Source organism: Hyperoodon ampullatus (assembly GCF_949752795.1).
Source record: "Hyperoodon ampullatus genome assembly, chromosome: 6".
NCBI classification, from domain to species: domain Eukaryota; kingdom Metazoa; phylum Chordata; class Mammalia; order Artiodactyla; family Ziphiidae; genus Hyperoodon; species Hyperoodon ampullatus.
The window spans coordinates 44,640,700-44,654,814 of NC_136919.1; the positions used below are offsets into that span (position 1 = coordinate 44,640,700).

At 35.5% G+C, this 14,115-nt stretch overlaps 1 protein-coding gene across 2 annotated transcripts in view; it reads left to right on the forward strand.

Moving 5' to 3' along the window:
* Positions 1–12,897, forward strand: part of UBQLN1 (ubiquilin 1) — a gene marked incomplete at its 5' end in the record, with an annotated part of 42,096 nt that extends 29,199 nt beyond the window's left edge. The window contains 6 exons of one of the 2 annotated variants that reach the window (XM_079707034.1): positions 148–382; positions 5,607–5,749; positions 8,920–9,003; positions 10,214–10,329; positions 10,588–10,756; positions 12,351–12,897. In XM_079707034.1, coding sequence (XP_079563160.1) covers positions 148–382; positions 5,607–5,749; positions 8,920–9,003; positions 10,214–10,329; positions 10,588–10,756; positions 12,351–12,503 — 900 coding nt within the window. In that variant the 3' untranslated portion in view covers positions 12,504–12,897. The remainder of the gene's footprint in view (positions 1–147; positions 383–5,606; positions 5,750–8,919; positions 9,004–10,213; positions 10,330–10,587; positions 10,757–12,350) is intronic. The other variant, XM_079707035.1, reaches the window with a different exon arrangement.
* Positions 12,898–14,115: the final 1,218 nt, after the last annotated feature.

The window sequence follows — 14,115 nt, forward strand, 5'->3', positions numbered from 1 at the left end:
AGGCCAAGGCTCCTGTTTTAACTAAATATATGTGTGGTTGAGGGTTGCCTTTATATGCAGAAATGCAATTTTCATTAACAGGGAGTTCCATATCTGTTATTTAAGACAAAAGCTTATTCTTTATAATTTTTCTGTCTTTTATTACAGTTTGGTGGCAATCCGTTTGCTTCCTTAGTGAGCAATACATCCTCAGGTGAAGGTAGTCAACCTTCCCGTACAGAAAATAGAGATCCATTACCCAATCCATGGGCTCCACAGGCTTCTCAGAGTTCATCAGCTTCCAGTGGCACCACCAGCGCTGTGGGGGGCACTAGTAGTGGTGCTGCCAGTGGCACTGCCGGGCAGAGTTCTACTGTGCCAAATTTGGGGCCTGGAGTAGGAGGTATGCTCATAACAACTGATACTTTTTCCCTTTGTTCTCACTTATTTGGACAACAAAAACATTTCTTATACTGTTTTCCTAAGTGCTTTTGTGTGTGTATGAGGAACAACTTTTGTGAACTGCCTTTTCATGTTGCAAGGTGCTTTTTTTGTTTTTTAAGGATGCTTTAAATACATAATAATTAGTATTAATCACTTGTGTGCATTTTAGTGCAAAAGGTTACTGAAGGTTTCCAGAGGCAGTTTTGTGGTTTTCTCTTCTCGTAAGATGGTTTGGGAGAAGTGGGTTGTCTTCTCCTTTCAACAGCATAGGAAACTGAAGTGTAGGGGTAACACAGTTACCTGTATACTTAATCACTTGGACACATTTTCCTTGGCTTTAGTCCAGTTTTGTGTTCTTTTATAGAAAACAATGGGTGTCCACTCCTGACACCAGGACTAAACTAGCTGCATCAGAGTACCTGCCAGATTTGTTTAAAAATCAGATTTCTAAGTCTTAACCTCAGACCTTATGGATCAGAATCTGCCACAGTGGAGTTTAAGATCTGTGTTTGTTGCTAGAGATTCTGATGTGTGAGCAGGTTAGGAATTTACTTTTGGTCATTTTTCTGTAGACTAGACTCAGTAAGTGGATATCCTTTTCAACTATTCAGATGTTAACATGCTAAGAATTAGGTCCAAAATCAGTAGCTAGAATGATGATTTTAGTCCTAATAGTTAGCATTTAAATGAGAAGAAATGAAAGCATGGAGCCATGTCCCTAAGGTGAGAGTGATTAGGTATGTTTTAAAAGATACCTATGTTTTGGCAGAGGAAGTAGAAAAATGGGGTGCTGGATGAGGAATTTTTAAAAATTCACTACTGAAAGGAAATAATCAGAATGGTCACCGTAGTATATATTCTTTTATAGAATACAGTGGATATCATCAGGTTTTTGGATAAAATACAAAATGTTTTTATAAAAATTTAATACCATTTTAAAAAATTAAGGTATGATTGACATATAACGTATTAGCTTCAGGTGTCAGGTGTAAAATGTAATGATACAATATTTGTATAGATTACAAAATGATCACTGCGATAAGTCTAAACATCCAGATAATACCATGTTTAAAACAAGGAAAAGAATTATCCTGTTCTGATTTTACTTAATGCTTATTTGATTCTTACTGACAGACTTTTGAGAGAAATGCTTTATTCACATTTTAGAGGTCTAAGAGCAGAGACAACAAAGGTTTAATCGGGTTTCCCCACTGATAGGCGAATTGCTTTTTTACTGTAGCATGGTGTCTGTAGTAACAACTTTGTCTTACAAACAAAAAATGGTTTTGCAACTTCTTACTCAGATTTTTTATTTAATGGCTTGATACAGTATTTAAGATTTCATGTTAATATTTCCATCAAAGGTAAATAAGAAACAACAAAAACGAATGTACCCTGATGGCTTAACATTGTTATTATATATTTTTTTTACTATTATAATGTTTACTCAACTCTTCGAAGTTAGTTAGGTATGCATATATATTCGTAAGTACACCCCATATACCTGAAAGGTGAAATTCGTGACTCTTCTTTTGCCCCGTAAGCGCTCACTCTGGAAGCTGAGGAAATCTTAGAGCAGGGGTCAGCAAATTTTTTCTGCAAAGGGATTATAATACTTTAGGCTTTGCAGGCCAAGAGGCAAAATCAAGAATATCACATTATGAAGGGAATTCCCCCGTGGTCCAATGGTTAGGACTCCATGTTTTCACTGCCTAGAGCGTGGGTTTGATCCCTGGTCAGGGAACTAGGATCCCGCAAGCCACGTGGCATGGCCAAAAAAGAAAAAAAAAAAAGTATTACATTATGAGAGAAAACAAAGTTCCACAGTTCTGTTATTGATGGAATTAAAAATATAATAATAATTGGGTATAACATTTTATTACACATATCCACTAATGATAGGAATGGAATTCTTTTTAGGGATGACATTTTGCTTAATTGATGTTCACAGTGTTTCCTTTTGTCAATTGCAAATCATTTGCAAATGTTCATCTGTTAATACTGATAGGTAATGAGATTTTACTTATTTCATTCAAATGTGTATTCATTCCCAAAATATATTATTATAGTAGCACATTCATCAGTTGGAAAGCATTTATAGGATTCTGTTAGATTCTTTTTGGCTTTTAGCATGTCATGACAGATTAATCACTTCCAATTGAAGATTAGGTGGTAGTGCCTCAATTATACAATTAAATGAATTTTAAAATGTGGGTATTTCTTGGCACTTGCACTGAGGTCCAAAAAATGCTGTTGGAACAATACTGTGAGCTCAAAACAATCTTTACTGCACGTTTGTGGGAATGGAGAACTTGCTGCTTGTTTTAACTTGACAGCACGAGAATGTATAAAGCAGCCTGACATTGCCTGTGATTCAAACAATTTCATTTGTTGTCAGAATGACTTAACCACAGTATGAGTTTGGCGTATAAATGCTGTTTTGCCTTGTAATTTTGGGAATTCATTGAGAAACATTACCAAGTCTTTAGCAAAAGATAATTTCCAAAGTCATTTATTGTTTGATAATGGTGGTCGAGTGGTTCAGAAGAATTTCAGTCTTAGCTCTGAGCTAGAAAAATTGCAATAAAACTTTACCTCTTTAAACACAAACAAACAAAACCAGAAAACTTGACCTCTGTTAAGCCATCAAACTGCTGTGTGTTTGGGCAAGTCAGCATATTTCTGACAGAAGTTCATGAAATTGACTATGGCTGAGTTCACAAGAGTGAAGTGAAGTTCATCATTGATACTCTTACCAGTTGAATAACGTGAAAGTTCAAAATATGTTCCAGAGTACCTGCTGATGAATAAGACAGTGATTAACTATAGTCTTTAAATACCTTATAAGCATTTAAATACTTATAAGCATTAAAAATACTTTATAAGCATTATATCTTTGTCTGAGTAATTCTTTTAATACTCCACATGTGTTTTTATCATCATCAGATGTAGCATATCTTAGCAGATTCTACTTCAGGTTGTACCAAATGAGTGTTCTCTCAACTTTGAAAATAGTTTTGCCTGTTAGTCCATGCAGACTGTTTATAAAAACTAATTTTTCAGTTACTTCAAACTTGACATTGACTCCTCAAATACAAGAACTGAGCAGTATCAGTAACATTTGTCAAGAAGCAAGGAATACTACTCAAAATAATTTGCATTTTAAAAAAATTATGTAGTTTCATAGTCTGTATAATTTTAAAAAATATATTTATTTGTTTGGCTGCACCGGGTCTTAGTTGTGGCACGTGGGATCTTCATTGCCGCGTGTGGGATCTTTGTTGCGGCATGCGGGATCTAGTTCCCTGACCAGGGATCGAACCCAGGCCCCCTGCATTGGGAGCACAGAGTCTTAACCACTGGACCACCAGGGAAGTCCCTGCATTGTTTTTTAATTGATTATTGATGTAGAGCCCAATGTCCTTTAACTCTTGAGAAACTGTTCTCCTTGAAAGGCTAATGGTCTTAAGTTTATTTTCTCTGGACACATTTATTTGGCAGCTGAAGTCAAGATTTAAATAACAATGCTAATTAATCACCACTAGTATACTGCTTTCCTTGCTTGGCTAACAAGAACCATTTGGGAACCTAACTTTGGTTGCAGCCTTACTTTCATTTTTTATTTTTGTGAAGCAGTTTGGCTATGATGAGATAACTGTATTTTAGATTTGTATTTTTCTGACTTTACTGTGAGTTGGGAATACTGTGATAAGTGTTGTAGCAGTGTTGAAGTGTATTGTATTCTTTTAGTGTCATTGCATAGTAAATACGGTTTTGCCATCTCATTTGATAAAATAATCCATATTCTTCTGTGCCTTAAAAGCAGGGCATTCATAGTCCAATTCTCCCCTTTTTCTTGTTCTGATATAATTGGTATGCAGTGGTAATGAAAAAAGAAATAACAGCATGGCTACAATGATTCGTATGGCATGAGGTATAACTGACTCACTGTGATTTGTGGTATGCTGAACAGCAGTATAGAGCAGTATGATAGTGCCATGTGGAGCCTCTGTCGAAACTACTCTGCTTTTGTAGTGCAGAGGCAGCTATAGATAATAAATGAGGGAGCATGACTATGTTCCAATAAAATGTTACTTATGGATCTTGAAGTTTGAATTTCATACAGTTTTCAGATTTTATTATTATTTTTTTCAACCATTTAAATATGTAAAAACCATTTTTAGCTCAGGGGCTGTACAAAAACAGGTCATGGGCCATATTTGCCCTGCAGGCTATGTTTATCAGCTATCTTTGAATATCCTTGGGCTCTAGGATGTGGGGGGAAGAAACCTAAATTGAAATAACATGAGAGAATAGGAAAAGCAAAAATTATTACAGAAAAAGAGCAGAATTATAATAAACTAGAAAGGTAAGCTGGAAGAGTCAAATATTTTGAGCCCATTAAACTACACTGGGTGGAGTAAGAACAGAAGGGAAATGAAAAAGCTAATCCGTTGTAAGTTTGAGTTTGAGTATATCTAGCCAGCAAGTGAAAATCTGGATATATGTTGAACAAATTAATTAGTTTTCAAAGAATGTTGAATTCTTGTAAATTTAGCTATAGCTCTCTACAAAAAAAAAGAGAATAATAGTAACAAGCATCTACACATTAATTGTCAAAACCACTCTATCAGGTAGATACTGTTTACCCCATTTTACAGATGGGGAAACTGAAGTATGAAGAAGCTCCCTTAATTTGGGGTTGAATCCATTGAGTGCCAGGATTCAGTGAAAATGGGGTGGAGGCCTGGGCGAGAAGGCTTCCTTCTTTCTTAAGTGGGAACATATATTGAGTGCTGAATATGATTCTAATTAAGTGATCCTGGAGGAAAAGTTGGCTCAGACTTCTTCACTTAATGAGGTTTTTTCAATAGTAATTTTTACCATATCAAATTTTTGCCTTAAATTGATTTTTTAGAACCTAGCCTTTCCATAAGATGTGATTTTCCTATAAATGCAACCAGAATGTTTAAAGTCCATAAACCCTCCTTTATTGGTATATGTTGGGCGTGTAGTTTTGGAGATCTTAGTTTTAAAATTCTTTCTTAGTTCAGTTGATAAGTAATATGTGTATTTATCTGCAGTTGCTAAAATTATGCATAGTATATATTGTGTTTTAAAACTTTCTTTTATGTATCTTTTCCTTGATAAAATGTCTTTTTTTTTTTTAAACAAACTTTCAGCTAGTATGTTCAACACACCAGGAATGCAGAGCTTGTTGCAACAAATAACTGAAAACCCACAACTTATGCAAAACATGTTGTCTGCCCCCTACATGAGAAGCATGATGCAGTCACTAAGCCAGAACCCTGACCTTGCTGCACAGGTGAGTTTATAATTGTATTATAAAGGACTGAGCACTGTGTATTGAAGTGGCCTAATCAAATAATTGTGATTTTGGCACATTTGTGTGTGCTGCCTTAACACAGTAGAAAAGTAGGCAAACTGCATCTCCAATTTTTTGGACAGTTTGTTTCTTTACGGTAAATTAATACTTCATAATATAATTAAAACACCTTCGTTTCCGCCGTTCACTCCCTTCAGAAAGAAGTGCAGGTTTAGTTTGTATCTACATATGTTGATATAGGAGATGAATACAAAAGTTTTGAATTGCTCTCCCTTTTGAAGCCTATTCTTTAGTGTAAGGTAAATCTTGAAGGTGATTTAGAAGTATTAATACATTTGATACTTTTATTAGATCACACAGATTCTGAATAATAGTCATGTTCAAAATGGCAGTTATAAAATAGCCTGAAATTGTCAACTATTGGTGGAGAGAGATTTGTGGGAACAGTATTCTCATTCTTTCCGTTACAGATCTCCGCCCAAAGTTAGTATACTGGTCCTTTATTAAATAATTCATTTTCTAACTTGTTTCTGAACAGACCATAACTAAAAAAAATGAGTGGATCTCAACCCTAGCTTAACATTTAGAATGACTTTGGGAACTTTAAAATTAAAAAAAAAAAAATTCTTAGCCCTGTCCTGAGAGATTTTGATATAACTATTGAATTTTTTTTTCCCCCCCAAGTTCCCTAGGTGATTCTGATATACCCATAGGGTTAAGAACCATTGGGCTTGAAAAACCTTGGAGAATGTGCACTAAATCTCGATCATCTGTGATTTGTATTTGCTATTTATTAAAAATGGCTTCCCTTCTGTGGAATGTTGGGAATTTAAAGTTTCCTTTATAGTCACTTTCCATTTCCAAAATTTTAAAAGCTTTTAAAGTTAATCACTTTCTTCATTATGTCAATTGAAACAGTTTTTATACTTCTGAAATTTGGAACCATGTTGATTCAAGTATATAGCAGATATCTTTGAGTTGCAATCCTCAGCAACAGCTTCTGTCCTATTAAAATTTGTAAAATTGGAAATAAAGATTTTTTAGATAAATTTTTTGTATACTTTAAATTTTGTATATTGTAGGTATGTTTTATGAAATATTGTTTTATTCATAAGAAAATTATTAGAGTTATTAGTATTAAATACTTCAACTTACTGTGATAGTACTTTTGTTTAAAATAAATGGAAAATATGTATGCAAAGTGATCCTATTTGTATGGTTTTAAATGTATATTTAGCTAATTAATAATAAGCATTAAATGTGCATCTTGCTTTAAAATTTTGACTTTAACAAGCACATTCCCGGCCATTTAAACTAACAATTTTACATTTATAAAGTGACTTGAGCACTTTTGTATGCTGCTTTTTTACTCTAAAACAAAATGTTGACAAAAGAAAGCTAGATATGAATCGTCCTTTATTATAGACAATTGTTAGAAATGCTTACAATGTACTTTGGTTACCAGCAGATTAAAGTTTGTAGTTTCTCTATTCTGATTTTGATTTTTAGGTATTCAAAAAAGTCTGATTGTAGAAACTGTTGTTATATATAGTCAGGTACATTAGGAGAAATATCCTAATCAAACGAGATACAATTTTCTGAGAAGGAATGAATCAGTTTAAGATGACACACTTGTTCAAATAACATGAATCCTGAAAGATAAATGTGATAACTTTATTGATATATGTTCGTAATAAAAAATATTTGGGGCTTCTCTGGTGGCGCAGTGGTTGAGAGTCCGCCTGCCGATGCAGGGGACATGGGTTCGTGCCCCGGTCCGGGAGGATCCCACATGCCGCGGAGCGGCTGGGCCCGTGAGCCATGGCCGCTGGGCCTGCGTGTCCGGAGCCCGTGCTCCGCAACGGGAGAGGCCACAACAGTGAGAGGCCTGCGTACCACAAAAAAAAAAAAAAAAAAAAAAAAAAAAAAAAAAAAAAAAAATATTTGACTGGAGCCATTAAAGAAGCAGGTTTGTTGGTCTCAAGTAGGTTTTACTTTATTTACTGTGAACTTATTGGTCACTGTGTAATAAATGCTGTATATCCATAAAACATTGTCTGACTTCTTCCTACTTTATTTTGTTGAAATTAACTTAATCTGCTTTGCAACAATTGATAAACTAAAGGAGGGAGGGAAGAATTCTCTCTACTTCTAGTAGTTAACATATAATTACTCTCAAATATAGTTACTTACTTGAGGGCAAGGATCATCCCCCACCCCCCCAGACTTTGGATGTGGACTGGTAAATAGGCTATCAGTAAATCATTGTTAGTTGACTTTTCACTCCATCTGGGGAAACTGATATAAAAATTTGTCTTTTTTGAAGCTGAGAATTTACTAGTTTCTGGTTATGCTGATCGTGTATTGTAATCTTATTTTCAGGTATACAACATCATGTTAATATTGACCCTGACTTTTTAACTCTTAACACCCATTTGAAGGTTAGGAGGCATGCCATTTTTCTCATCTGTGGTGGTAATGAGGTGGAATCCAGAGGCTAATCTTCGTGTTCTCAAATGGATTTACATCTTTTAAGGTCTTTTTAAAGCATTTTAATACTTTATCCCCAGAGATCTATCGATGCTAGTCCTAGGCTTATATTCACCTAGCAGCTCCATTTCTCTGGCAAGTTGGTTGCTGTTCTGCGGTGTTATTTTTCTGGACCTAATATTATCTGTTTTGCAGTAGACAGGTAGATACAGCAGCTCCAGATCTGGATTTTCTCTGTGCTTGCCACTTGTGTGTTGAGGTGTCTGTGCAAGCCATGTATAGTTTCATGTATTGATGCTTATGTTTATTCTGTCAGTGTAGCAGAAAATATCTCTTCATGAATGCCAGTTACTCCCATTTTTCTTTCAAGGGCAAATATTCACCTTTACTCAAGGAAAAGTCAAATGTTTGCTTTTATTTTTTAGGATATTGCATGTCATTATCATAATCACCATTCCCATTGAGAGAGAAGATGCCTTGTTTTTGTTTTGTTTTGGCAATCCCTTTTGTGGACAGTATCTTCCCTTTTTTATTCATGTTCTACCTTCCTCCTTGTTAAGTGCCAGATTAGGCACTTGGAGGAAGATAGACTATTAAACAAGGTACATTACTTGTTTCAGATATTTCCAGTTAAAATTGTTTGAACACTTGCCCCATAGATGATGCTGAATAATCCCCTATTTGCTGGAAATCCTCAGCTTCAAGAACAAATGAGACAACAGCTCCCAACTTTCCTCCAACAAGTGAGTAAGAAAAGAAGCTAGTTATCTTCGGTAATGATTTGCTTGAAAAAGTTTGGTGGTAAACATTTTCCTTGCTTTTCTCTGGCTGATAGCAAAACGTAGAATACAGTCTGCTGTCAATTTGCAGAGAATTCAGCTTGATCTTAATTGAGCCCCATTTCACTGCTGACCTTTTGCTTATATTTTTTAAATATAAATTCTGAGGAAAGGACCATTTGGTTTTTGCTTTTGAGGATTTAGGATTTTGAATGCTTCGTTAATACCATAAACCATTTCCTTTCACTTTACTAACTTTGAAGTGCTTCATTGTCATGTTACACTTTATGGTTTAACTAATCTCTAGTAACAGGAAAGAGCTACCCTATCCTATTTTACATGTTTGATTTCTTTGTAATGTTTCAGGTACTCCAAATTAATAGAATGCCTGTTTTCCAAGGGGTAGATCTCATTCCTCAAACTCGAATTAGCAAGATTAAAATTGTCCGTGTTGTCATATAAAGAAGGTTTTATTATTAGAAAAGTACTTGAGATGGCCATGGTAATTTTATTATTTAAAAAGAAGAGAAGTCAGTCTTGGCATTTTGAAACTGGTAGTTCTAGGGAGGGATTTTAAATATTATGCAAATGATCCCCAGGCCTGTAAACCATAATCCAAGGTTAGTGTCCTTGATCTGTTGTAATGATGGAAGCCTATCTTTTTTGGTTAGTCAGGTGGTGTATATTTGGAAGTAGGGAAGCTGACCCGGACACATGTATTAACTTCACCTTTGGAACTATTGTTTTAGAGTGTATCTGACTGGTAAAATTGTTACATCAGCAATAGATAACACTTGGTCAGGAGGAATATGTGGCTTTCACCATTATTACCATGTTATATAAACTGTGCATTTGGAGGTCGTCTCTCAGAAATAATACTTTTATCTGTTGGAAAATGGGGAACAGCTGCGGCTTCCAGAGGAGCTCCTGATCGTCTTTCATTATGAAAAATGGCTTTCATGATGGACTTGGGAGGAGGTCAAGTAACGATTTGCACACTAGATTGCTGTCAAAGAGGAGGTGCTTGTGTTTATTTTGGGAAAGAAATTATGGATTCACAGTGTCTAGGAGTAAGGTATTAGATTTTCTCAAGAAGCGTAGCAAAGAAAACATGTAAATTTTACCTTCACTGACTTTAATTCCCTCGTAACCACTGGTTTTCTTTCTTCCTTAGATGCAGAATCCTGATACGTTATCAGCAATGTCAAACCCTAGAGCAATGCAGGCCTTGTTACAGATTCAGCAGGGTTTACAGACCTTAGCGACTGAAGCCCCCGGCCTCATCCCAGGGTAGGTTTGTTTGGGGAAGATTATGAAAGTGCACAATGGTTTTCTTCTCTGAGAATTTCAGACTTAATGCCATCCTGCCTTTTTTTGGTTGAGATTGTTTTATTTAAGACAGAGGTTTTCAAAGTTAAAAATGGTTATTTTAAGAAGATAACTTGGCTAATACTGTGTTGAAATGTAACTGATTTACCATCAGCTGGCCTGGTCTGGCCTCTTGTTTTGCAGGAGTTTAGGTTTACTAACAATTTACGCTTTTTCTAGGTTTACTCCTGGCCTGGGGGCATTAGGAAGCACTGGAGGCTCTTCTGGAACCAGTGGTTCTAATTCTGCATCTGGTGAAAACCCAAGTCCCACAGCAGGAACCACCGAATCTGGACACCAGCAGTTTATCCAACAAATGCTACAGGCTCTTGCTGGAGTGAATCCTCAGGTAATGATTCTTTTCTGCTCTTCTTAATGTTAGAAATTAGAAATTTCAAGAAAAGAAAAGAAGGTGGCCATCTTTTTGGTTTAGCCTGTAATGAAAAGTGCATTCTTAATTATATTGATTCTAAAAAACATGCATTACAAAAATGGTTAACTTTGGTACTATACTGGACACTGAAGGAAACGTTACAGTTGAAGGGAAGAAATGCTTTGCCTTGATTTTTGAAAGTTGCCTTTAAAAATGCATTCTTTTTTGCAGTCCCTGTTTGAAAATTATTTGAAATAGGTTATATTTTATAAAAGTTTGTCAGGGAGGGGCTTCCCTGGTGGTGCAGTGGTTAAGAGTCCGCCTGCCGATGCAGGGGACACGGGTTCGTGCCCCGGTCTGGGAAGATCCCATATGCCGCGGAGTGGCTAGGCCCGTGAGCCATGGCCGCTGAGCATACGCATCCAGAGCCTGTGCTCCGCAGTGGGAGAGGCCACAACAGTGAGAGGCCTGCGTACTGCAAAAAAAAAAAAAAAAAAAAAACCAGTTTGTCAGGGAGGAATAGAAACTTGGTTATTCTCAATATCTCCTGAATTCTATCTAGTCTTTGTACTTTGACGTAAGAGAATTCCTAACTACCTCACCCCACCCACTACTGCCTCCTGTGGTAACTTTTATTACATATATACACCTCACAGATATGGCTGAAAAATGTGAATGCCTAATATTCTTGCATCTGGAAACATTTATTTACTAAGCATATGCCATTATGATTCCCAGTTCAAACCTATCACAGTAGATTGTCCTTAAACTTCTACATGGTGAGAATACAGCATAGTTTTTTTATTTTAAGCCTTATTAAATACCATAAAAACAGGTCAGAGTTCTATAAAGAATTTGTATTCCCGATACCTAGCATAACTTCTGGCTCAGTAAATATTCTTGGAATTAATAAGAAAAAACGATTTCATGTATTAGGCCAAATTGTTATCTAAGTTGAACAATCTACAGGCCTCACCATTATCAGGTTGTCCAGAATTGAGTGATCATTTATGTATTTTTGTCTTATATCATTTCTGAAAAGGAGGTGCAGCTGAATAGTCAGAAGTGTAGTCTGTGCGTGTGAAACTGGAACTCTTTTCTGAAGATTTGATTGGCTGATACAGAAATTAATTCTACATTCTAAGCCTCATTAGAACTTTAGAATTTTATACATGAGGACACTGGCTTTTATAATTACCCAACTGGTCAGTAGCTACAAAATAAATAATTCTAAACTATTTGCATACATACTTTTTAAAGTTTGCCTGTACGTTCATGAGCTTCTTAAGTAATGGTTGAAGTCTATTAAGCTTTTTTTTTTTTTTAAAGCAGAGTTATGTGATCTTTGACATCATTGTTTAGGTATAAATTAGATTGTGTAAAATAAAGTGCTAATTGAACTTTTAAATATGTTGAATATGTTTCTAGAGAGGCCAGTGCTTTTATAGCTCAGTAGTCTAGCATATGTTATTTTAAAAAGCAATTAAAATTTTTAAGATTATTTAGGTGTGACATGGACTGATTTTCCTTAGAGTTTTTGTTTGTTTGTTTGTTTATTTTTCTTTAACAGCTACAGAATCCAGAAGTCAGATTTCAGCAGCAACTAGAACAGCTCAGTGCAATGGGATTTTTGAACCGTGAAGCAAACTTGCAAGCGCTAATAGCCACAGGAGGTGATATCAATGCGGCTATTGAAAGGTTACTGGGCTCTCAACCATCATAGCAGCATTTCTGTATCTTGAAAAAATGTAATTTATTTTTGATAACGGCTCTTAAATCTTTAAAATACCCGCTTTATTTCATTTTGACTCCTGGAATTCTGTGCTGTTATAAACAAACCGAATATGATGCATTTTAAGGTGGAGTGCAGTAAGATGTGTGGGTTTCTCTGTGTTTTTGTTTGTTTTTTGTTTTTTCCTGGAACAGTGGGAATCAATGCTTTTTCATTTAAGGCTACTGCATGCATCAACCACTTCTGCATTTATTGTAATTTTTAAAAAACATATCACCTTTTATAGTTGGGTGAACAGATTTTTGTCTTGCATCTGTCCAGTTTATTTGCTTTTTAAACATTAGCCTATGGTAGTAATTTATGTAGAATAAAAGCATTAAAAAGAAGCAAATCATTTGCGCTTTGTAATTTGTGGTACAATATTGCTTATTGTGACTTTGGCATGTATTTTTGCAAACAAAAATGCTGTAAGATTTATACTACTGACAGTTTTTGCTTTATTTGTATACAGAATGTGTGTGCACATTTGGGACTGCATTTCTAGAAACATTGCAATAGATCATCTGAGCAAAAACATCTGTAACCAAAAAAGTGAAGATAAGGAAATACTTTAAAGCTGAGTATTTCCTAATTGTGTAGAATCTTACAGCATCTTTGATACACATCTCAGCAAAAGTACCGGTTAGTCAGGTTTGTTGAAAATATAGTAGAAAAGCTGATTCTGGTTATCTCTTTAAGGACATTTAATTGTACAGACAAGATGATGTAACATTGTCTCACCATTCACAGATTGACTGTAAATTACCTTAATCTTTGTGCATACTGAAGGAGCACTGTAGTATAACCCAAAAGTGCATTTGCCTAGGACTTTTCAGCTTCTCCCATAGGTAGTTTAACAGGCATTACAATTCGTAATTGAAATGTTGCTTTCACTGAAAGTGTCTTGATGTTTCAGTTATTTTTAATTGCCATATAAAAATAGAACTGTCTTCTGGGTTTATCATTTTTCTTATGCACAGGCAATACATGAATTTCAAATGATTTGTGAGCCACTTGTTTCTGAAGTGTTTTGGTAGTTCTATTAAGAAATAGTTAAATATTGTGCTTTTCAGAGCCTGAGAGAGGGGAATTTTGGGGGTGGGGTGGGGATCTATCCTGGATTGGGCCAGCCTAAATAATACTGGCAACCAAGATTCTGTTAGGATTTCTGTGCATATAGTGTAGTAAAGAAGTATCTTTAAGGGTGAAAACAAAGAGCCGTTTTAACAATGTTGAGTACATTTGGCTGTTCCACAGCTTTTTTCTTCCCTCCCCAAAGAAATTCTGTTTGCCTAACTCTCAAACTATTGGGGTGGTACATTCCTTTAGGACCAATTAAAACATAACTTTGGGGTCAGTAATATATTTGGCTGACTCTGGTTCAGTATTCTCTTAGGTCATTATATTCTCTCATGTACAGTTAAAGGATGTTAAAGTAACCTAAAGTGAATTCAGACCAGTAAAATCAAGGGAAATACAAGTTGAATTCCATTACTTCTGTAAGTTGCTTGCTATTAAAAAAGGTAAAGAGGCAGGTTGCCCACCATTTCGTGCACTGTTCTGA